Consider the following 25,980-nt stretch of genomic DNA (forward strand, 5'->3'; position numbering starts at 1 on the left):
ATCACATGCACTGTGATTGAATAGAGACGTTTGCATGTTACAAAACGAAAAATTGCTTACCGTCAATTGCATGCTACTGACTTTTGCTTCTAAATCAGAGTTGGCATGCACTGTTATAACAACATATTAAGCTACAAGTAAGGTGCTACCTTTCAAAATATCTTTGGCAGCTACCAATCCCAGCTCATAAGAATTGTTAATGCCAAGCTACAAGTGAGTTGCTGTTTCCAATATTTCTTCTAAAATACTGCTACAATTACTTGTGATGGTAATTGACACACGGACATCTACATTGCAGCAAGATTCTGAAAGGATATTCAATACAGGTGTTACCGTTCCGGATAGGAGACACTGTGTATAATATATGCCCTGTGGGAAATATTGGATCCGTGTGAAATTAAATACATCTACAGTCTATGAATAAATTGGGAAATATATATTTTATTATAGTAGAAGCAGACATATTTATATATATGTCCATGCAAATTCTTGTTTAAAAGTATTATCCTGTTTTAGTGTGATTGTGATTTTATGGTGCAAAATTGCTATTGCCGGGCGGCATTAAGTATAAATGTTTTGAATTATTGCTACTATTATATATAAAAAATAAAAATCCACATCAAATGTGAATAGCGCTCTCTTGGTTGTTTTTAATTGTGTTTTGTTTATAGGGGCATATGTACCAATAGCCCCTGAGAGAGCTGCATACACATTTGCATAAATCACAGCGCTAGGAATTGGTTGTTTTTTGGTTTATCTGTAATGTGTTCATTTTTCAGCAAACGCTGATTTAGTTTATTTCATTTATAGATAATCGTACAGCACGTCGCGCCTTTGATTAATCTCGATGATGTTATCAAATAGAGCGTATATTATCACGTTGACTGTCCGGTCCAGCGCTTCTGCGAAGCGGAATTCGGCGCGTAGATTCCCCGTTCTTATCAGGGAAAGGTGTTCTCCACACTCCTTTTCAGGTGAAAGATCAAAAGCAAATAGTGCGTAACCTCTGAGGTACTCTTCGCAGTCAATCAGTATACCATTGTCAGATTTCTGTTTATTTGTGATCTGTGTGAGTGACATATACTCTCTTACAGCGTTACCATGTTCAAAGTCTGGTTGAAATGGTTTTGCAGGGTGCGGTGTTCCATCCAGATAAAGGGACGCAAAACTTAAATTTTTATGTTCAAAGCAAAGGGGATTCCGGTTATGGATTCCTGAAAATGCTTTGTTATCCACAAAGCCGACTATGACAGTTTTCGGCACTTGACCTAAAAATAGATTTTCTAGATTAAATACTCTACTGCCCGTGGGTACGCTGTAGATTTTCATCCCAACGTGGTCGATCGCGTATTTTGCATTGGCGTTTAGCAGAGCCTGGGTGTGTCCAATTCGCACGGCCGGTGAAACCTACACTCTTTTCACGAACAGGGACGCCGCTGTGATCTGTATTTTAAAGGCATCCGCTTCAGCCGACATTAAGCAGAATGCGTCTTTGTTTCTGGTGAGTTTAATCTTCAGGTCAACGGCGTTTAAAATTAATTTATGTTGATGGAAAAGGTCGCAGTGAAGCGGTCCTAGCAATTCAACAGTGCGACTCTGCTCTGTCGTTCCTGCTCGTTTTTTTAATCCCGTGTTCGGTCCGTCCAGCACAGTGTTGTTAAATTCTCCAGCCGAATCTTTGTAAAATAATCCTGTTGTGTGCTTTGTTGACAAAGCCGCTAAAGGTTGAACTTCAACGTATAGACTTTTCTCTATGCTAGTTTGTGTCGGGGGTACGTCAAAAAGATCCAGCTCAGTTTTTGCACATTCAACGGACTCGTGGTGTATGAAAGACATGTTTAAAAAATATCACCAACGGTGCACTTCGGCTTTATCTTCTTCTTTGAGTTGTGTCGTCTCTGGTTTTTATTTAAAAAGGGTATGTCCCAAGGCGGAAGTGATATCACACGCTTCCGTTTTCTTTTAGACACACCTTTTCTTGTATATATTAGGCCTGATCCATCTTGTTTTGCTTGGTTCGACTCGTGTATTTTATTAATTACGGCCGTTGTGGCTTGTCCGATAACGTCTTTCGCAATATTACGTGCGGCTGTCTTCATATGCGGTTTAGCTAACTCTAAACCTCTCCGGAAAAGAGGAACAGCTTTTCTGAAAAGACTTCGAAAAATACAGCCTAAACCGCAGCCGTACATGTACGCACTGCCGTGAAAACCGGGTAATCCATTACCAGCTTGCGTATTATAATATTGTGCGTAGAGGTCCGGATCACCAGAATTTTTAACAGCGACCATTCTGTTTAGTTAATAAATATCGTTTTTGCGACATCTGAAGTGTAGTTTCATGATCACTTTACCAAACTTAAATGATATGGTCTTGTTCTGGTCGTCCTTTATCTCTATGGCGACTGTGTCAAAATGCGCTTTGCACAAAGGTACGTAATCGGGCTTCTCATATCGTATTGTGATCACTTCGTTGTTATATCCCTTAATTTCAACTGTGCGTAGTAGCGGTACGTAGCTATCACCGACCCTCTGATGTTCGATAATGTCAGTATACACGTACAGCGTATATTGGCCTCCCTTGATGTCTGCGCATGGCTTAGAAATCTTAGTTTTAGGCTGTAAAACAAGTATACTCGTCAGTTTATCACCCGCTGAAAGATGATACAACCGCTTACTGTCACATGTTACAACACGTTCAAGCGGATCGTACACTAGCCTTAAACCGCCATCCAGTTTATGATGGTCAATCCGCATTGATTACATCCAGCAGCGCGTCGATTGTTTTATAAAATCTGGGTTTATCGCACACTGTTGTGAATTCCACAACTGAATTGGTTAGCATAACGTCCTGTGTTATTTGTAACCTACAATCCTGTATATCCAAAGTATTCCATATGTGCGGATATTGTATCTCTGTAAGAGCGACTTCCCACTCACCGCTTAAGTGTATCAACTTTGCAAGCTTTGTTGTATAGTTAGATATCTTATTCTGCGGGAAAGTATAGGCCGAAGCATTGCTGGGCAAAGTTATGTAAAACGATTTGTCATCCATAGCTCGTCTTGTTTAGAGGGTAATGCGCTTTATATATCTTTTAACTCAGCTGCCGCTACCCAACTGTTAAATTTTGCAGGGTATCCGCGCCACTTGACTAACACGTATTTTCGACCTTTAACCATCTTATTTTTTATAATCCTGTAATGGTTTCGCCGTAGAGATCCGTCAACTTATAAAGCGGCTTAACACCTTTAGTGTTCACATCCTGTATGACAAATATTTCCTCAGAAAAATTCTGTTCATACCCTTTCTGAAATATATCCTTATATTTGGATATGCGCACGTGCTCACCGATGTTAAAACGTGGCGCTTGTTTACCGTATTTAAAGTAATCGCCGTACACAGTCTTGAAAATCCTCAAAGCGTTAGAGGGCTTCACTTCAAACGGTGCGCACTTAATCTTTCTGTGGTACGTGTTATTGTAGCTGCATATAAAGGCCTGTAAAACATCTATATATCTGTAAGTATTATGCGCTGTGAAATAGCGCCACATCCGTGTTTTTAAAGTTCTATTAAAGCGTTCTATGACAGCCGCCTTTACGTCGTTATTAGTTGTAAAATGGTGTATATCGTATTTTTCTAACACTTTTTTTAAGGTTTTGTTTAGAAACTCTTTACCGCAGTAGGTTTGTAGATTCTTTGGTACGTAACCCTGCTGAAATATTTTTTCAAAGCATTAGCGATGGATGTAGCATTCTTAGTCATTAGGCTTTCAGCCCACGACCTCTTACTGAAAATATCGATGATGGTTAGTATGTACTTAAATCCGTCATTATACTTCGCAAGATCTATGAGCGAAACCAAGTCGCATTGCCATTGTTGATTTATACCCGATACGCAGATCATATTCCTTTTATAGTTTTTCCTGACCGGCTTATGTGATATATAAGTATCTTGTTTTTGCAGCCATTCTTTAATATCGCTCCTTTTAAACACGTCTTTATTCGATGCATAAAACTTATCAATGCCGCTATAACTTCCCGGTTTTAATACAGTGTAATACGCATTCTTCATATGATTTTTTCGGTTAGCAGACTGTTGTAACACACCGGATATTTTGTTCACAGACATAGCAGTATACACTGTTATAGATATCATGCTATAGTTCAATAAACAACATTCCTAGCTTGCATGTTTATTTTATAAATCATTTGGAAATAATATACATCGTTGCATCATCAGTGATAATACACAGTGTATAAAAAGCGCTTATAACAGATTTTGTAAGCTTATTTCATATAAAACAGCAGCAGAAAGAGATGAAAAGTGGGAGTGTCGGGGGTTTGTTATGGGCGGTGATGGGGTGGGGTCTGGGCGGAGAGTAGGCGGAGAGTGGGCGGGGCACCTGTCAAAAATGAGTTTGATAGAAAGTGGTTCACTATACTACTCAGCTCCTTATACTTGTGTGGTAAATTACCCACAAATGCACATTTACCAGTGTTCGCAGCACCCGCGCTAATGGCACTTAACATGGATTTCCATTCAAACTTCCCTCTGAACAGAAATCTGCTTAAGTGCAGCCTTCGGGTTGGTAATTAATGGCGCCTAAATGAATCCGACCCATATTCTACAATATGAACTTGCACATTTCACTGGGGTATGGGTCATTAGGTCGACCACACTTAGGTCGACTGTCATTAGGTCGACCACTATTGGTCGACATGCAGTAGGTCAACATGGTCAGTAGGTCGACATGTACTAGGTCGACATGTAAAAAGGTCGACATGCGGTTTTTTTTTACTGTTTTTGGTGTTGTTTTCTTCGGAAAGTAACGGAGAACCCCAATTAGTGCACCGTGTCCCCTTGCAATGCTCGCTTCGCTCGCCATGGTTCGGGCAAGGTGCCTCGCTGCGCTCGGCACAAGTTGCCATTCCCAATTGCTGTTCATCCACGTGAGGATTCATGAGGTTCATCCACGTGCTGCGTTCCCGACCTGAAGAGGAGGTCAGGCATAAGAAAGCCAAGCTCCGGTAGCGTTTCACGCTCTGGTGGCGGCTGGAAGCAGCAACTTCCTCTCTCTGAGCTGTGCCGCGGAGCCCGATCGATTACCAGGGCTGCAGGCACATGAAGGGAGGGTGAGCTTTGGGGAGCATTATATGTCTGGGAGGAGGAGGGAGGGAGCAACAGCAATGGGCTGATATAGGCAGATAAGTAGGAAACACTGTGGCCCAAATAGCTATAAAGTATACTGACCTTCTGGGGGAGCAAATGTGACCCTGACCTGGCTCAGCCTACCACTGGACATTAGCAGATCAACATGTGGACGTCTAGTCCGCATGGGAATCTGCTGCACCCCCCCAAGCCTGGTGCCTCCAAGCCGCAGTTATGCCAGTGCTGGTATGGTCACAAATGATACGACCTTGCCAGGCAAGTGGTTAAACATTGAGATACTCTGTATTGGGTTATTCATTCATGTGTGACAGCTAACGTACCATGAGGTACTTCAATAGCCTCCAAAATGGCACTACAAGGATCAGCACTCTCTATCAGCTACTGATCCCATATATGCGTCTCAGACAATGATTTACAAAATGTAAGTTTCTTAAATTAATTCATGAAGTCTTTATTACAGTAAGCCAGTGGTTCCCAAACTTTTGTGAATCACAGCACCCGAGAGTATCAGCATTTTTGTTAGGGAACCCCTAAGCCAGGCCTGGCCAGCCTGTGGCTCTCCAGATGTTGTGAAACGACATATCCCAGCATGCCCTGCCACAGTTTTAGCATTCCCTAATAGCAAAACTGTGGCAAAGCGTGATGGGACGTGTAGTTTTGCAACAGCTGGAGAGCCACGAGCTGGCCAGGCCTGCCCTAAGCTAATTGTTTCTTATTGTGAAAGTCAGAAAACAATATAAATTAAGTAAATTGTGCCTAATCTTCATACTTAAGCTGTGTACTTACTAAGTTTCTGTCATCTGATCCCGCAGATTTGACCAACATATTGTGCATATCGTCCAGTGTGTATGGACTAGTTTGTGGTCCTGCGGGACGTTCATCCTTAGCGACTCCATATTCCTGGATGTGGCCACTGAATGATATAGTGCACAATTGTTCGCTATATCGTTCAGTATGTACAGCCAACCAACATATCATCCTGTCAGTCATGCCACGATTCGATATCATCTAGTGTGTACTCAGCTTTAGGTGCAGTTATACGGTGGTGGACAGGCATGGCCAGATTAGCAATGAGGTGGATGGCGCTACAGCTCCTGGCCTCCACATAAAAATAGGCCCATCATAACAGTATGATGATTACAAGCCACCTAGCTGGGAATGCGATTGGCTATAAATCATCACAAAATTCTGCAATTTTTCTGATTTTCTGTATTTTGTGAGATAGTGAGTCTGATAGTGTACGGGTGTACACACCCACATGTCACTGACCACATCCACACAACACTGATCTCAGTTCTTCCCTTTCTCAGTATAGGCCCATTAAACATGTTCAGCCCCAGGCCAGTGTGGCCCTTCATCTGGCCCTGTGGACTGGGTTGTACTTCTGATTTGATTTGGTCCTGGACCACCAGCCCATGGCACTCCAGCAAGTGCAGCAAGCCATTAATTTATTTGATAATACTTTATATTGACTATTGACTAATAATTCATTAACGTCACTGCAAAGGTATATTTCAATATTTAGCATAATGACAAATTGTTAATAAATTAATTTACCACTCTAACAAAAACTTGATCCACTATGGACTATGGATGTGATAAAAAGCTAAATAGCAGTGCTAGGTATTCGAGCACCTGTGTGAAAATAGTGTTTGGAATGATGTGTGCAGGTGTTGATGTTGCAGAGCTATATACAGTAGGCACACACCAGTGGATGACTCAAACTATTAACATTCCAGTTACTTAACCAGTGGTGTTGGTTTAATGATAGATAGCAGGAACGGGATGTAATTATGTAACTGGCGGTCACATTACCTCCCCCTACATCCTCCCCGCTGAGAATCCCGATGGTCGGCATGCCGACCAGCAGGGACTATTCCCATTCGTGGGTGTCCACAACACCCATAGAGTAGGAATAGAAGCAAGGGGCTTGCTACGCTTGTCCTCTCCCACTTCCGGCATTGTGCGGCAGGAAACCCAGTTGACCGCCGGCATCCTGATACACACCCAGCAGGAATAGCTGTTCTCACTATTACATGTACACTAGTGATGGAGCAAAGTGCGAACGGCATGGGAAATTTCATCCAGCATCTAGCTGGTGAGTGTACACTGCAAATAGGTAGCAGTGCAGAGATGCTGGAACAGTTTTATAACAGTTATTAGCTGGGTCTCTCATGGGAGCTAAGGAGGAGACTTCTGTCTCCCACCATGTACCTATACACAGAATCACATAGTCTCAAGATGGCTACCACATATGTTCAGTAGACATCTCAGTGGCCATCTTAGGATAGGGCATGAAGCCACCCTGAAGGACAGGAAGACTCGAGTCTGCGCAGTAGTGCACTCCTCTTTCAACAAATAGCACTTTACAAGGAGGCCAACAGGAGGACCGTGGCAAGTCTGACTGTAAATCCTCCTAGGAGGAAATGGGAAAAATTGTCCATGGAACGACCATCGCCCAGGTGCTTAAACAGTTGTATTTTATTAGTGAGTCTGCTACAGCACTGCTCAAAGGTGTGTCTATATTTTGCTCCATACATTTTATCCATTCTTTTTTGACTGGTTTACCATTCCCTGCAGTACAGAAGCATCATTTTAACATAACAGTTCTTTTCACCGTGCTTCACAGTATGATAGTATTATTGGGAGGACGCTCAGCAATAGGCTTAATCAAAGCATAGCAGCTAGCATTGAGACTAAATCAAATATAATTTGTCTTATCATAACCACAAAATATACTCCACTTGTGGAATAATTTGAAAATTGCTGTTCTCCAACGTGATCGGCTCTGGGGCAATATTGGGCGAAAGCTGCAGTGCTGAAATAGGCTCACCTCTGTATTTATGGCTGAAGGTGCTTCATTAAAAATATATACTCAAATGCCTATATATTAATTGTCTGTTTAATTTCAATTCATTAAGACAAGGCTGACGCTTTTTTTTTTACATTAAATTAAACTTTGTTTTAATCAGTGATCCCCCCAAAATACATTTTTATTCCATTATCTAAGAGAATGGTTTCCAGTTAAGTTGCTTAATATTTCAAGCAGATGCAATTAACATGTAAACATCCCATCTTTGTAATTAAAATGTAAGTAGTTATGCTATTGGTGATTTTATTCCATGACTTTTCCACTGAATTGTCTCACAATGCATGGGGCATCCTCCTAGTGCAATTAAAAAGTATTAAATGTTTAGCTGGCTCAGCTAGTTAGTTTACTAAACTGTGGTTTATGATTTCATAATGGATTTAACCCTGTGTATGCAAGAGATTCCTGCAGGGTCTGTTACACCTAAATCTACGTCCACTTCGATGCTTTACTGGGGAGTATCGGTCACAGCAAAATCATCAAGGGCTTGGGTTATGGTAATGTGATCATTTTCCAAAATATAATAAAAAAATACCTGTTTCTAGCTTTGTCTCACAAGAATGGGGGTCATTCCGACCCGATCGCTCGCTGCAGTTTATCGCAGTGCAGCGATCTGGTTGGCACTGCGCATGCCGGACGGCTGAAGGCTGACGTTCCCTAGCGATCGCAGCGTTCCCTAGCGGCGGGTCGCAGCGGCTGCGTGACGTCACACGCAGCCGCTGCGACCAGGAGCTGCGCTGCCCAGGAATTACTCAACAAGTACTAAAGCATCGCCGCTGTGCGGTGCTTTTGTACTTGTGCGGGGGGGGGGGGGGAATGGGGGCGGAGGCGGGCTAGCCGTGTTCTGGGCGTCCCCCCGCATGTCTGGGAACATGATCGTAGTTGTGCTAAATTTAGCACAGCTACGATCAACTCAGAATGACCCCCCATGTGTGAAAACTTTGTTGAAAATCTTAACAAAAAGCATTTCACCTGTCTAGTGAATTCAGTACAGTAGGGCTCATCAACATTGCACTTGGGTCCCAAACTGTGTGCTGTGCCACTAGATAGCTAAAGGCCGATTTGTTACTATTCTGTAGTGGAAATGTTGCAACTACATGCACAGTTAGTAATAAGCTCTTGTATACAGTATATAATACTGCTAAAATATAGGGCTCCTAATTGGTGGAGACATTTATTTCTACAGTAATATGGCATTAATAGGGGATATAGTTAATATCCTGGTGCACTGAATCCCATTAGTCAGAATGCCGGCAGCAGCATTCTGATGATCAGAATCCCCATGGTAAGTATTGGGGTTAGGGTTAACTGGGGGAGGATTAGGCTGTGGGGGGGATGGACTGTTAAGGTTAGGCTGCAGGAGAAGACGGATAGGGTTCGGCTGCAGGAGGGGAGGCAGAGCCGACCCTAGGCATAGGCAAAACAGGCAAATGCCTAGGGCATTTGGAATGCCATGGGGCACAAGTAGCTTCTGCTGATTAAAATTATATGCAGCATGACTATATTGTGTGTGTGACTGCGGCTGTATTCCTGGAAATCACTGTAATGTAGCATTTCGTAGGCAGATACAGCCACAGTTGCACACAGAATATAGGCATGCCGCATATCATTTTAATCAGCAGAAGCTGCTTGTGTATCCTAGCCACATAGTTATGCAAATAAGATGCATTTTCATCAAAAAAAGACACTCGACGTTAGCAGAGCTGCCAGCTGACTCACACCAGACATCTCCTGCTGCATGGAGTATTGAGGAAAGATGTATGAGGACACATCTGTATCCAAGCAGAGGCAGAGGTCACAGTGTTTGTGGGCATTAATAATGTGCAGCATATATGTAAGGGGCACTATGTGTGTCTTTATGTGTATAAGGGCACTAATAATGTGCAGCATATGTGAAAGGGACATTATGTGTATAAGGGCATTAATAAAGGTTGGCATAATGTGTAATGCGCATTATGTTTATAAGGACATTAATAATGTGTGTCATATGTGTAAGGGGCATTATAGTGTGGTATTATGTGCATAAATGCATTACTAATGTGTGACATTGTGTGTATAAGGTGCTCTACTGCGTGGCGTAATGTATAGAAAAGGCACTACTGTGTGGCCTAAAGAGAATAAAGAGCAATATGGTGTGGTATAATGTGAATACGGAGTAATTCAGTGTGATGTAATGGGAATAAGGGGCACTACTGTGAGGAGTAATGTACAGTATATAAGGTAAAGTGGTACTACTGTGTGATGTAACGTGAGTAAGGGACACTTCTGTGAGGAGTAGCGTATATAAGATAAAGTGGTACTACTGTGTGATGTGACGTGAATAAGGGACACTATCGCATGATAGAATGTGAATAAAGTTGCACTACTGTGTGGCATAATTTGAATTGGGGGTACTATTGAGCGTCCATGCCCCTTCCCAGCAAGAACAAGCCCCTTTTTGGTCTGTGCGCCGAATGTGCGCACTGTTCCTATTTAAAATATAGGGAGTAAGAGCACCAAAATGAGGACTGCTGTGGGTGATGGTGCTGGGAAAGGGGCGCAGGATCACAGGCGGAACTAGCGGCGGTGCTAAGGAGCACCAGCCAAAATCTTGCCTAGGGCATCATATTGGTCAGGGCCGGATCTGAGGGGTGGGATAGGATTAGGGTTAAAATACTCACAAAAATCAGGATTTTGAACGTCGGGATGCCGCTGTTGGCATTCTGACCACTGGGATTCTGTGTGCCGGGATTTCAATACCAACCCGTTAATAGTACTGCTTTTAGTCAAGGGCAATCTCTTATACAGGTTGAGTATCCCATATCCAAAATGATTGGGACCAGAGGTATTTTGGATATCGGATTTTTCCGTATTTTGGAATATTTGCATACCATAATGAGATATCATGGTGATGGGACTTAAGTCTTAGCACAGAATGCATTTACGTTACATATACAGCTTATACACACAGCCTGAAGGTCATTTTAGCCAATATTTTTACTAACTTTGAGCATTAAACAAAGTGTGTGTACATACACACAATTAATTTATGTTTCATATACAGCTTATACACACAGCCTGAAGGTCATTTAATACAATATTTTTAATTACTTTGTGTATTAAACAAAGTTTGTGTACATTGAGCCACAGAAAACAAAGGTTTCACTATCTCAGTCTCACTCAAAAAATTCCGTATTTCGGAATATTTGGATATGGGCTACTCAACCTGTATATGCTTTCTGTGTAATTGTGCATGTTCTTTTATATATATATATATATATATATATATATATATATATATATATACACACATATATAGTGTGTGTGTGTGTGTGTGTGTGTGTGTTTTGCTTTAATTAAAGGCTGAAAGCTCATATGATTCTTTGGATTAGAAGCTACTATGACTCTTTATTTCAATGTGTGACTGATCACAGAACAATGCAGAAGTAGATTATTTGGCATATTTTGCCCTCTAGTGGTGAAGTTGTATAACTGATGCAATATGCAGTGATGTATATGGAGAAACGTTTGCTTGAATTCTTTCATACTGAAATTAAAATCTCTTATAGCTATAACGCCTTAATTGGTTGTGTTCTGCAACTGAATTTATGCAAACAGTAAGGCCTCTTATACAGTAGGACCAATTACTTTCTGTATCAGATATCTTACTGTGTTGCGAAGTGCACAACACTTGATTTTACACTGATTACCAGGGTATACTTGTCAATGGAAAAAAAATCAAATTTATTCATAGTAATAAGCCAATTAGCATACAGAGGTCTCACATTTCTTCCAGATCCAGAATATACATTTATTTTATGTCACATTTGCTGACTTGTATACACCTTACAAATTGTGTGAATTCCATTAATAAGTTTAACTGTTGTAATAGTTTTCCTAGCCAATAAAGCCATTATTAGCAGTAACCCTATTCTTAAGCTGGGTACACACTAATAGATATATCTGCAGATCAATTGATCTGCAGATATACCTATGGACGGATCGAGCAGTGTGTTGAGCATACACACTGCCCGATCCGTCGGGGACTGACGTCATGAACTGGGCGGGCGTGTACACACGCCCGCCCAGTTCAGCTGTCAATCACCGCCGGCCGCCGCAGCATGTGTACGGGCGGTTGGCCGACCGCCCCGTACACACACAGCGACGCGCCAATATACGGGTAGATATATTGGCCGTCGGCTGTGCTGCGCGGCCGACGCAATACGTCTGTGAATGACGGAGTTCACAGATGTATCGGCCGTACACACTGGCCGACGGTCCCGCGATATATCGGTCGTTCAAGAGAACGACCGATATATCGACCAGTGTGTACGGGCCTTTACCTGTCCTGTTATCACCATCTCAGAATGGTAGTAACATATGTAAAGATTTTTAAAGTGAATAGTGGTTGATAGAAATGTACATACAGTACAGTACTTAAAAAGTGAAAGAGGGGAGCAAAGGCACACAAGGGAAGTCAGAGATACACCTAAAAAGACAAGCCTACCTCTAGGGGTGGGTGATTTTTTTCTCTCGATTACTTTTCCTTAAATGGGGAATGGCGGTTGATGTCATGCCACGGGGCTTGGGTGCAGAGCATGGCTGTCCGCACTTACTGGCAACTGGCTCCGACTTAAAGGGTGCGGCACTGATAGTGACACATGTGACAGTTAGACAGCCTGCCTGTCAGTCAGAGGGGAGGTGATTCTTAGCTAGACAGTTAAAAGGTCGACAGTCAATAGGTCAATGCTATACGGTCGAAAATCAAAAAGTCAGCAGGGTGAAAAGGTCGACAGGATGAAAAGGTCGACATTGTCAAAAGGCTGGTGTGAAAAAAGGTCGAATTTTTTTTAGGATTTTCATGTTTTTACAACTTTTGCATTTACTATCCATATCACAAACTGAAACTATTAAACTATTACCTTAAGTAACTTTGAGGTGAGCAAAGTGAGCCACTGCACCTGAGGCGTGGCAAGTGAGCACATTACAACAAATGTAGGTGAAATGTTTAAAAACGCAAAATTACACCCTTTTTGTTGTCAACTATTTTCATGTTGACCTTTTAACCCTGATGACCTTTTGACTGTCTACCCTATGGTGTCTACATACTGAATGTCAACCTCTTAACTGTCTACTAACAGACCACACCAAGGGCCGTCTTTTCGTATGGGCTCAATGGGCTCTTGCCCAAGGGCCCCAGGAGTATAAGGCTAGGCTGATAGCTCAGGGTCCCCTCTTTCCAGGGGTACTAGATTTTTGTAAATCGGCCCAGGGTAACCGGAGATATCTGACTTGAAAGCAGTGGTCCCCATCCAAGCCTGTTAATTGCATTTCCCAGCCAGATATCTCGGGTTCTGTCTGACTTAGAGTTTTTCTGAGGGTATACTACTAAAGATGTGACTCTCCCCTTTTGGTGGACACTGGCAGCTTGTCTCTACTATGCCCAGAACCAGAGATATCTGCCTTCAAGCAGCTGGTCCCTACACTGCTGTTAAGACAGCCCTGACCACACCCCAGTTAGAGCAGACCACAGAGGAACCAATGGGAGCATACAGGTAAGTGTAAGCTCTGTCCTCAAGGACCACTTGCATTAAAAATAAAAATCAGCATTGCACATGATTAACTGGCTAATAACTTGATACAGCAGAATATGATGATACATGTTTAAGGCTTTATCAATTCAATTAATACTCATCTCTGTTCAGGAAATCCAGTGAGGCTCAGTGTGCATATACATACAGTATTATCTAAGGACTGAGACATTACATGGGTCAGCTGTCTGCACAAGGAACAATTCTTCAATGGATAGCCTTAAATATCAGTAAAGTGTAACTCCCAGTCATATATATAGCTGCTGCTGCGAGGAATGCTGAGTTAGTACCAGAGCCGTAACTAGATATTTTGGTGCCCTGTGACAGAAAGAGAATTGGTGCCCCCCATATTTAAGATAGGGCCAGTGCGCGCCGTAGGAATGCATACAAATATAGGGACGTGGCTTCATGGGGAAGTGGCATGGTCACAAAATTCATATTCAGCCGCATAGTAGTCTCCATTATTCAAATTATGCTGCACAGTAGCACCACTTATACACGTTACTCCAGGTAAGGTCCCCTTTTACATATTACAGCAGGTAGAGTCCCCTTTTACACATTACTCCAGGTAGAGTCCCATGTCACACATTAAACCAGGTAGAGCCCCATTTTACACATTACGGCAGATAGAGTCCCCTTTTACACTCCAGGTAGATTCCCCTTTTACACATTACGGCAGGTAGAGTCCCCTTTTACACATTATAGCAGGTAAAGTACACTTTTACACATTACGGCAGGTAGAGTCCCCTTTTACACATTACGCCAGGTAAAGTCGCAAGAGAGAGAGGTGGGGGTAAGAGAGAGATGGTAGGGAGAGAGATATGGTTGGTAGGGAGGGAGTGAGGAAGAAAGGTGGCTGACAGAGAGAGAGAGAGAGAGAGAGAGAGTGGTGGAGCACATGGGACACCCACACATGCGTACCTATGTGATGATGGCAGCAGTGCACTCACCCGCCGGACCTCCGTGTGCCGGGTCCATTTTACCAGTGTACTATAAATAAAAAATTATCAGAAATATTGATAGCATATATTTTACAAACCTTCCTCAGTACTATAAACAAAAATGTATCATTTCAGTAGTAGTTCAATATGTTCCTGTGGTGAGCCTTATTGATTCTGAAAATTTAGTAAGTGCTTTCTGCACTTCAAGTAACTTTGTTTTGACCGTAGTGTTCTAAAGTAGGTAACATAAAATTTTAATAGAAAATGTATCATATATAATAGTAAAAGAAACTTTTGAAGGCATCTGGGTATGAAATAAAGATATGTGGTTGATTGTTCCATTATTATAGCTGTCAAGTCTAGCACTTTATAAATGAACTAGTACATATGACTAATGTAAGTGTAGCTACCCACTTAGAAGATTGCAATAACTTTTCAGCTTTTGTCCTCTACAATCAGCTCATCATTACAGAGCGATGTGTGCCCTTACACATTCATTGTAACATAATAGAAAATGATCACAATAGCGTCAGACTGTTAGCTGTTTTATTGCCATTATATAAATGTCTCCAAAAAAAATGTTTCTTTGCATTTTTATGATATAAAATGAAAAACATTTCAGTTAATTGTTACTCTATGACAATGTATTTTAAATACAGTATGTATGAACTTTTTTTTAATGTAATAACAAAACTAAAACCCATATATATTATTTTGTTTCGCTGCAATCACACAATGAAAGTAGCAATCCCATGAAAAAATCCGGCCACTGTGGCAGGCTATAAGAAACAGCTTGTTACTGTAATTCTTCAGATTTTTCACATTCTTATAAACTGTCATGGCAACAACACATGCTATAGTGAGTAGAGAAGCTTCGGAGCATTGCTCTGAGCTCTGTTTTCACTGTAACATCCTCCCTCTCTGCTCCTCTGCCATCACATGACATGCTGAGAGCTGCAAGCCTATAGTATATCTGTGTTGCAAACTAACTGTGTTTGTGGTTGGCTGCCAGACAGTGTATTTTGTGTCTACTCTCTGCACTGTGACCTCATCCCTCTCTGCTATATTTTTCCTTCTGTATAAATGTGCCCATTTTTAAAGGGAAGACTACGTAATGAGTGGCCAAAGTGACATAGGTTGGGCAGACTGGAGTATTCCTTTCGTTAAGTTGTCCAGGCTCATGTTACACCAAAATGCAAAAAACAATGAAATTGTCATTAATGACATAGCACTGTCAGTTGGTGTTGTGACACCGGCATCCCGCCCGGCGTCGGTATGTAGACGCCGGGATAGGGTCCTTCTTCGGGATGCCGGCATTGGTATAGTGACCGCCGGTATTCCGGCCGTCAGTTAACTGCTTCCCCTATACCAGAATCATTATATAGGTGAGACCAGCATATGTCTATCCATTGCTCCAGGTAAGCTATGCAGTGTGGGTTAAAATGACCAGTCCTCCCGGCTAAGAGGTATACTGTGCATGCGGCTGCAGCCAGCTTTCAATTTTCCATTTTAACAGATGGTAAGCGCTTCTATGTCATGGGTCCTTAGTGCACAGCTTCCAAAGGTATGTACAGCGGAATAATCTCTAACATGTTATGCTCCTAGAGATGGGAGCTTTATCAAAGAGTCTTTGATACAGCTCCCATCTCTTGGAGTGAAACATGTTAGAGACTATTCTGCTGTACATACCCTTGGAAGCTGATGATGCTCTCATAAAATTATTTTAAGCACCTCAGTTTTGCTCTATGTTAATTTTCAGAGTTTAAGATAATTATTCTGATTAGCAGTGCTTAGTACTATAGAGTATGCATCTGCATTTTCTTTTTTCTGGGTACAGAAATGGTGGAAGCAGGCTTCTCTACGTGTACTCGTCAAAAATGTCAAACTCACACATAGCTAACGTGGATACCCCTAGACTCTCCTCTGATTTTCTGAACACACAGCCATCATATTATCATTTTTTTCTTTAACATTGTTAAATATTTAAATTTCAGGTGCCCTTTCTTAAACTTTGTGTCTCCTGATCCACCTTTAATAGCTGTTGAAGTACTATCATGACTAGCAGCAAAAGCAGCACTAGTACTGAGTTGCTGCTCCTACTCTGCTGATCCATAGTCATATTTCGTTTTACACACACCACTACTAATAATGGTGGCACACTGGCACCTAGGGAGGCCAATCCCGGGATCGGCGGGCACATGGGATTTAGGGCCAAAAACAGCCGGGATTCAGTCCCGGGATTGGAAGCTCAAACCTCAGGACGCTCAGATGCTACCCGGCTTCCTCCTCCCGGCTCCCTAGTGCAGCGCAGCGTGACATGCAGTGAGAGGTCACACTGCGCTGTCACACGCCACTGTTAGTGAGCTAATGATGTGTTCCACCCGACCCCGGTTTCTGGTGAGTTATGTGTGCGGGGTGGGGGGAAGCCACACAGAGAAACGTGAATCCCGCGATTGACCATTTTTCAATCCCGATACCCGGGATTGAAAAAATGGCCCGGTATTGGCCTCCCTACTGGCACCTAATGAACATTATTATTTTACAGCACAATGCATGGACCTGAACAACACAACACATTTTTTTTATTTTTATTTTTGTTTTGTTACACACTGTGACTTTATTTTTTTACAGTTTGATTTTAAAAATTTTTTAACACCGCACCTGCACTAACACTTAATACAGTGCCTCACGATGCTGCAGCCCAAAGCCCTTCACTGACAATCACAGCAGTGATGCAGTTCACAACCCTTAACTATGACAGTCACAGCAGCACAACCCTAAGTATGACAGTCACAGCAGTGCTGTACCCTGCAGCCTTTCACAGTCTGTTTGACACAGTCACAGTAGTGCCACAGTAGAGCTGCAGCACACAACCCTTCACTGACATGGTCACAGTGATGCAGTTCACAGCCCAACGCCCTAACCCTCCGTTGTCATCTGTGAAATGGTGCCCAAATCACCTATGGAAGGAACATTTATAGAATCCAAAACATACGAGATCCGATGCAGGGAAATTATATTTTGCCTTGTTTTGAAATCCAAGTCTGGCGGGAAAACCTGTGCCCAGGCACAGAACTACTCAGAAATGGCAAATTCAGGTGGCTTCAGTTCTCTGAAAACTAATCCGCACATCTATAGCTTTATTCATTTAACTGCTCTTAAATATTGTTGAGAAATGTAACTTCATATTGTACATTGACTATTATTGCAATATACTGCAGAGACTTTCAAGACTTTACAGCTCTTCTACAAGGTCAGGGACTAGTATCAAATCACCAGGGACTAGTATCAAATCCCCACTATTTGGGAGTATGCGGCTATGTGTGTGCAAATATACTGTAGTGTAGTCATGAATTGGTATAGGTAACCATGTTTTTCTCTGATGAGGAGAACATGGTCTGATTAAAAAAAAAAAAAACAACAGCTGTTATAAATATATTACATTGCACAAACAATTAACCACAAGAGATGTAGCATTTCATCTTATAAAATATAGGCCCATCAGATTGCTGTATCATTTAGGGCCCTGTCTTAGGATCTTGTGTAAAATATAAGGGGTGGGGTATAATGCTGTCTGGGTTCGCCAGACGTGTATGTTGCCGGGCAAACTCTGAATTTTTTTTTAATCGACAGTCGACAGTCATTTACAAGTGATTCAAACCCATGCATTGTAAATAATTGCCCTTTAACAAAAAAGTCCCAAAAATTGTTTCTATCCACTGTCATGGGAAGATAATGGGGTGATTGTTTTATTGTGCCTGATTGTGCCATATCGCCCTTTAGATGGGGCAATATGCAATTGTTGTTCCCGTGCCAAATAGACCAAAACTAGTCAAGTAAAGCTAGACCTGAGAGAAGGAAAAAGCCCGGCTTTTTGCACGTCTGAAAGAAATAATTGGGATCTCACTCACTGTATTCGCACCCAAATAGAGCAACAATTGTATTGCATCTTTGGTCTAAAAAGTTTTTTTTTGTAATATCCACTTCTTGGTTATTTAGAAATTTTACATGCACACTCCTATCTTGTTTGACATTTATCCTGTTTTCAGTCCCCTTTAAATACATTCATTGGGGTCAATCCTATTATCCACGAAGAGGGCAATGTGGCATTGCTGCGGCATTAAAACAATGGCACCCGATCTTGCACCCTTTGCGTGCTGGTTTCTGCCCAAACTCGCACAAAAGTACCTGGAGCCTTGTGGGGCAGCAAACATTTTTGTACGTATTTGGGCCGCTGTAAAGTGCAGCCGCTGTCTCGATGATTTACACCCGCGATATCATTGTGGCTAATAGGATCAACCCCATTGTTTGAGTTCCTGGTGTTTGATGTGGCCTTCTGGTAGTTTGTCCATACTGTATGGGTCATTTCTGCTCGTTTCTTTATTATTTTCTCCATTTTCTTTGTACCTTGTTTCTATTGTTTTTATTTACAGTGATTAATTGTACTGTATATATCCAATTTGTTTACTTACCTATTGAAAATAAAAATAAAAATAAAAACATTGTTTAAAAAAAAATACACATGCAAAAACAGACATTGATGGCTAAAACATTTAAATTGTGGCATCTGTATGTTCAGCACAACCAATGGCATGTTTCAATTATTAATATCCAATTAACCGCAGTAAATTGCTGCTGCCAATTGTCTCACTGGGGGCAATCCAATTAGCCCTGATAAGCCAGCAGGTGCCGTGGCTTATCATGGATTTTGTTTCACCTGCCTCAGGCAGCCAAAACCAAATCTACGAAGACAACCCGCTGCGGCCGGCAAAAACACACAGGTTTCACTGAACCTGTGTGTTTTCGGGAGAAATGCATCTTTTGTGGGGCAACCTAATAGGATAGCCCGAAAAACATATATTGGGGAAACCGATGTTTCTTCGCAGTTAATTGGATATCCCCCATAGTATGCCTGACCTTAAGCCATGGGTCTTCAACATCGGCCCTCCAGCTGCTGTGAAACTACACATCCCAGCATGCCCTGTCTCAGTTTTAGCATGCCTTAATAGCAAAACTGGCATGCTGGGATGTGTAGTTTCACAGCAGCTAGAGGGCCGAGGTTGAAGACCCATGCAAAACAGACAGTTATAAATGAAAAATGACATAAAAATTACCAAAAAAGTGTTTGAATGAAAAAGACACTTATTGCGAGGTTTTACACATAAATAATTTAAAAATAATCACAATCCACCAACAACATTTATTTCACATTTTTAAATTAGAATCTAAGCCAAAAAACAAATAGATACCTTGTGCGAAGTGATCATTAATATATATGTGTGTCTAAAGCAGTGCTGGCAGAATTGGGAGAACAAAAAACATTTTACAGTAGAAGAGGAATAAAAGTAATAACTGCTGCATCACGGCTGTCATTTATAGGGGGAAAGGTTAGAAAAAAACAGGTATCTTGTTTCTGTCTCATGTTTCAATACTTTTGGGAACAATTAAAGGAAGTGTGTCATAGACTAGTGTACAGTGCTGTTTATCTGTGGTGAACATAGTAAAAAAAGGGGGTGGCACTTAATATGCCGGCTGTCGGGATCCCGGCGCTCAGCATACCAGCGCCGGAATCCCGACAGCCGGCATACCGACAACTATGTTCCCTCTTGGGGTGTCCACAACACCCCAGGAAGGAGAATAAATAGCGTGACGTGTGTAGCGCGCCACCGTGCCCGCATGGGGCACTTTTGTGCTCGCCCCGCTGCCAGTATACCGCCGGTCGTGATCCTGGCGCCGGTATACTGGGCGCCAGGATCCCGAGCGCCGGCATACCGTAGTAGACCCAAAAAAGCAATGTCATGTTGGTTTATCTTTCTTTGATACAACTGCGTGCCAAAAAGCATTTTACTAATGTGTTGCTTATGACATAAATTCTGCCACTTCATTTATTCCATAAATTCTTCCACTTTCAGTAGAGCATGACTTAATGTGTTCCATTATTGTGTTTTTACAGGCACAAACCTTAGCTCTGATGGGGGACTCGGGAACAAAGCGCTCTACGCTTGTGTCCAGACTGCCTATATTTCGACGCAACTTAAGTCGTAGAAAAGACTCCCTGCCTTCATCGCCTTCTTCCAACAATACTGGTGCACTGCCTAGTTCCTCACCATCTAGTACCAATTCCAGCTCAGGTAGTACTGGGAAACGACGAAGTATTTTTCGCACTCCGTCCTTAAGTTTCCACCACAGAAAAGACAGCAGCAATCAGAGATTTGAATCCAGTCAAGTTACAGACATTTCCCCGACAACCCAAAATGCTGTGAAGAACCTTGACTTGGACGAGCAGAGTAAAACGAAAGTGAGAAGCTGTACCAGCATCCCTGGCTCGTGTAGAAAGAAGATCACAAGATCCATTACCGAGGACTTTGAAAGAAGGAAGGACCACTCAGCTAATAAGAATCTGTTTACGAACTGTTTAGGTAAAAGTGAGGGAGATGACTCAGGGTTTACAGATGATGAAGTCACCCGTTCCGTTAAACATTCCTCAAGAAAGCTTCTCCCTAGGTCATTTTCATCCCATTACAGGTTTTCCAAACATGGATCACAGTGCCAGAGGCCGTCATCACTGCAGGCTTCAGGGCGTACAGAAGAAGTTCGGGTACATCAAGAAACAGATTCTTTACTTGCCAAGCCAGTGTTATCTAATGCCACAGAGATAACAGAGCATACAGAAAAATCTGTACAATCAACTCTTATATCAACAGATCATACGACTGCTCCACAGACACCATCTGATTTCACATTTATGGACGATTCTGCCTCTGAAGCTGATTCCCTGCCAAACAGTGTAAATCAACAGTCTATCAAGCAGCATTTTTACCATTCTGTCTCTACCTCACCAAATGCTGCAAGTCCAAATGATGCTGCAACTCAAGTAAATGAAGACAAAAAAATGATAGATGACAATTGCCAGCGTGAAAGTTTGTCCCTTACAAAACAGAAAGCTGGGATAGCGGTCTATAGATCAGGGTCAAACTCTTCCCTTGTGTGCTCAAAACAACTGTTACCGATCTGTGAACTGTCTACCAGTGATGCATCCGATGTTCAAAATGGTACTGGGGAACAACACATAGACATTCCAGTGTTTCATAATGGAGGGCAGCACTACTCCACAGAATGCTTTCCAAAGAAATCTGAGTCAGTAGCATATCAATGTGATCTGACTCCCACCATGCCAAATCATCATTCTGTGCCAGAGACAAAGGGCACAGAGACACAGACTTCTCTGATGCAGCATAGCCATACTAGAGGTATTTTATTTATTTATTTATTAACAGTTTCTTATATAGCGCAGAAAATTCTGTTGCGCTTTACAATTCCTTCAGTTCTACTTATAGAGAAAATAAAACACCTTAAAAAGCTGTATTGACCAATATCATAGCCCAGTGTTTCCCAGTTCCAGCCTCAAGACACACTAGCAGTGCATGTTTTCCAGGTCTCCCAACAGAATCACATGTGAAATAATTAGTACCACCTGAGAATCTTTTAAAATGTGGCAGTAATAAATACATATTTGCTCCACAATGGAGTATGGAAAACATGCACTATTAGGACACCTTGATGGTGTAGCATTATTCACTAGTTTAGAAAACTGCTCTTACATTTTTTTATTTTCTTATTTCTCTAATTTGGGGGTCTATTCATCCTCAGGGTCCAGATGACCCCCAATGATTAAGTATCCAATTGAGCGCGATTTGCAGCAGGGAATATTTATCACCAGAGCAATTGAGCATTGCTCTGGTGCAGAGACCGTTGCTCTGAAAGGCAGCTTACAGTAGTTACTTACCACCCCCATTGCCGGCTTCCGTGCATGTGTGATCTGAGTTTATGCATGCGCACAGCTGCTGGTCACACAGTGAGGAGGTGGCAGAGGGATCCCTCTTCGCATCACCGTACCTCTTCTCATAGGAAAGAGCCAGGGGCGTAGCCAGAACTTTGTGGGCCCCATAGCAACATTTGAAGGGCCCCTGTTCCAATGCTTCTAGAGAGATACCTTGTTAATTTTATGCCCCATAATGGTGCCCTAGTTTATTTTATTTTATAAACCATAATAGTGCCCTTTTCACGTTATGTTACTTTGTAGGGCTACAATATTAATACAATAAGTTCCCTATAAAATTGTAGCTTGTTCTACAAAAAATATTTGGAAGCACCACCAATAAGTTGACTGTAAAAATTCATTGAATAGCAGTGTTTATATTGTTTTTTTCATAGATTATTAGACATACTGTATATGTATGTGTATATGTGTGTGTGTGTGTGTGTGTGTGTGTGTGTGTGTGTGTGTGTGTGTGTGTGTGTGTGTGTGTGACTAGTTAGTGTGGAACTAATAATCTTTACTACTTTGTAGGGCTGCCAGTACACAGTACCCCAGTTTACATTTTGACAGTGTCCCCAGTTTATATTGTTCCACATTACAGTACCCCATTTCATATTATGTAACATTATAATGCCCTTCTGTTATACCCCTTTTCCACTAACGAGCACGGGTCGCAGCCGGGAGCCTGACACGGGAGCTGCCCCCTGCTGCGACCCGTGCTCGGTCCCTTTCCCATTAGCAGTCACAACCCGGCAAATGCCGGGTTGGTGACGCTTCTAGTGACACGGCAGGGGCGGCGCAGGGAGATCACATGATCTCCCAGCGCCGCCTTCCCTATGCACTGTGAACGGGAGCCGTGTCACCTCGACACGGCTCCCGTTCACACTAGACAGCTAGCCGGGTTGAACACGTGTTCAACCCGGCTAGCTACCAGGGTAGGATTCCCGGATCACTTGATCCGGGTTTACCCTTTTCCACTTGCAAAAAACATGCGCGCCCCCGTGCATTTACCCGTGTTTTTTGAGCTAGTGGAAAAGGGGTATCATTTATATACCATATTAAAATGAGCAGGTACAGGGGCATAACAAGATATACAGTATTGTAGGCGACAAGACAAATGTTTGTAACGGACTCTATGTGCCACACAATGGGAAGAAAATGTATATAACATGTGTAACTTTGACAGGGAAGGTGGGCCCCTCTCAGCTCTGGGCCCCATAGCAGCTGCACTGCCTGCACCTATGGTAGCTACGCCCTTGGAAGGAGCTGGGCTTCGGTAACAAACGGCAACTGTAGATGACATTTGTTCTTGCAGGCAATCTCCAAAAACTTAAAGTGTTCAGAGTTTGCTGAATATTAAGCAGCCCTAATAATAATTAGACCCGTTACAAAAACCGTGCAGTAACTAGCGTTTCCGCACAGGATGCAGTCAAAATGCTGGCAGTCGGGATACCGGTGTTCAGGAGACCGACGCCAGAATCCCGACAATTGACATTTTACCGACGGCGGCATACTGACACCCACCCCTAATTCCCACTAGATTGGTGGGTCCACACCACCAACCGAGTAGGAATAGAAACGGGCCCGTAACGTAGCGAGCCCGCAAAGGGGACTTGCTGCCTCACTGCCGGTATTCTGGCAGATGGGATGCCACTGTCTGTATAGTGACAGCCGGTATTCCCTCTGCAGGAATATCATGCCAGAACCTTTCTGCACATGTAACAGGCTATTAGGTGATAATGAATAGGACTGCTGGTCTGCTTCAGTTAAATGTACAGTATAGCTTTTAAATGTTATGCTTCATTAATTACAAATGCAGTGTTTCATTAAAAATAGCCTAAGGCTATGTTAGCTGGTGTATGATTTTATATTAAAACATGCTCATGTATTGGGATATTTTCATCTTAAGTTTGTTAAAGTGAAACAAATGACAGAACAAATTATAATGTTTTCTTATAAGTGATAAATCCTTCATGTTAATGAGGAATACACCGAGCTAATAAAATATACATGGAACAGACGGCTCCGACTTGTGCCCTTCCCAAACTATTATGTCTGAGCAGCCTCACGGTTCTTTCAACTGGAGCAGAAGCATCTATTATAATTAGATTTTCGCATTCATATTACTAATTATTTCTACCCTGTAGCATGCTAGAAGTTGTCCCAGTATTGCCTTGTATTATATTTTCAAACCTGTTGTCAGCCTAATTAGACAGGAACCAGGTGAATAATTTGTTTTCTCTTACGTCCTAGAGGATGCTGGGGACTCCGTAAGGACCATGGGGATAGACGGGCTCCGCAGGAGACATGGGCACTAAAAAGAACTATAGATATGGGTGTGCACTGGCTCCTCCCTCTATGCCCCTCCTCCAGACCTCAGTTTGATACTGTGCCCAGAGGAGACTGGGTGCACTACAGGGAGGTCTTCTGAGCTTCTCTGAAAGAAAGAATTTTGTTAGGTTTTTTTATTTTCAGGGAGCCCTGCTGGCAACAGGCTCCCTTCATCGTGGGACTGAGGAGAGAGAGATCTTCTCTGAGGTAACGCACAGCGGTAACGCTGCGCGCCATTGCTCCCACACAAACACACACGGCAGGCACTGATGGGTGCAGGGCGCAGGGGGGGCGCCCTGGGCAGCAATTTTAAACCTCTAGGACTGGCCAAAATATATATATATAGGCTCTGAGGGCTGTATATAGGAAATCCCCCGCCAGTTTTTTAAAGAAATCGAGCGGGACCGAAGCCCGCCGCTGAGGGGGCGGAGTTTGATCCCTCAGCACAAACCAGCGCCATTTTCTCCACAGCACACCGCTGAGAAGCTGGCTCCCCGGACTCTCCCCTGCTGAACACGGTGACAGAGGGTTTTAAAGAAGGGGGGGGGGGGGCACATAATTTGGCACAGTAAATATATATAATAAAAGCGCTATCTGGGAATTTTTTCCAAGGTCATTGGCGCTGGGTGTGTGCTGGCATACTCTCTCTCTGTCTCTCCAAAGGCCTTGTTGGGGAACTATCTCCAGATTAGAGATTTCCCTGAGTGTGTGGGGTGTCGGTATGCGTGTGTCGGCATGTCTGAAGCGGAAGGCTCTTCTAGGGAGGAGGTGGAGCAAATGAGTGTGGTGTCTCCGTTGGCAACGCCGACACCTGACTGGTTGGATATGTGGAATGTTTTAAATGCGAATGTGAATTTATTACACAAAAGGTTGGACAAAGCAGAGTCCAGGGAATGTACAGGGAGTCAAGCCCTGCCTTTCACTATGTCGCAGGGGCCTTCTGGGTCTCAAAAGCGCCCACTATCCCAAGTAGTAGACACTGATACCGACACGGATTCTGACTCCAGTGTCGACTACGATGATGCGAAGTTGCAGCCAAAATTGGCTAAAAGTATTCATTATATGATTATTGCAATAAAAGATGTATTGCATATCACAGATGACCCCTCTGTACCGGACACGAGGGTCCACATGTTTAAAGAAAAGAAGCCGGAGGTTACTTTTCCCCTTCACATGAGCTAAATGAGTTGTTTGAAAGGGCTTGGGAAACTCCAGACAAGAAACTGCAGATTCCCAAAAGGATTCTTATGGCGTCTCCTTTCCCGGCACGGACAGGATACG

At 42.6% G+C, this 25,980-nt stretch overlaps 1 protein-coding gene across 4 annotated transcripts in view; it reads left to right on the forward strand.

Annotated features, from left to right (window-relative positions):
* CCSER1 (coiled-coil serine rich protein 1) overlaps positions 1 to 25,980 on the forward strand; it is a 1,413,620-nt gene that overhangs the window by 191,048 nt on the left and 1,196,592 nt on the right. For all 4 annotated transcript variants that reach the window (XM_063917302.1, XM_063917330.1, XM_063917310.1 and 1 more), the window contains exon 2: positions 20,503 to 21,799. In XM_063917302.1, the coding sequence (XP_063773372.1) occupies positions 20,521 to 21,799 (1,279 nt within the window). In that variant the 5' untranslated portion in view covers positions 20,503 to 20,520. The remainder of the gene's footprint in view (positions 1 to 20,502; positions 21,800 to 25,980) is intronic.

This window comes from Pseudophryne corroboree, chromosome 1 (assembly GCF_028390025.1).
Source record: "Pseudophryne corroboree isolate aPseCor3 chromosome 1, aPseCor3.hap2, whole genome shotgun sequence".
NCBI classification, from domain to species: Eukaryota; Metazoa; Chordata; class Amphibia; order Anura; family Myobatrachidae; genus Pseudophryne; species Pseudophryne corroboree.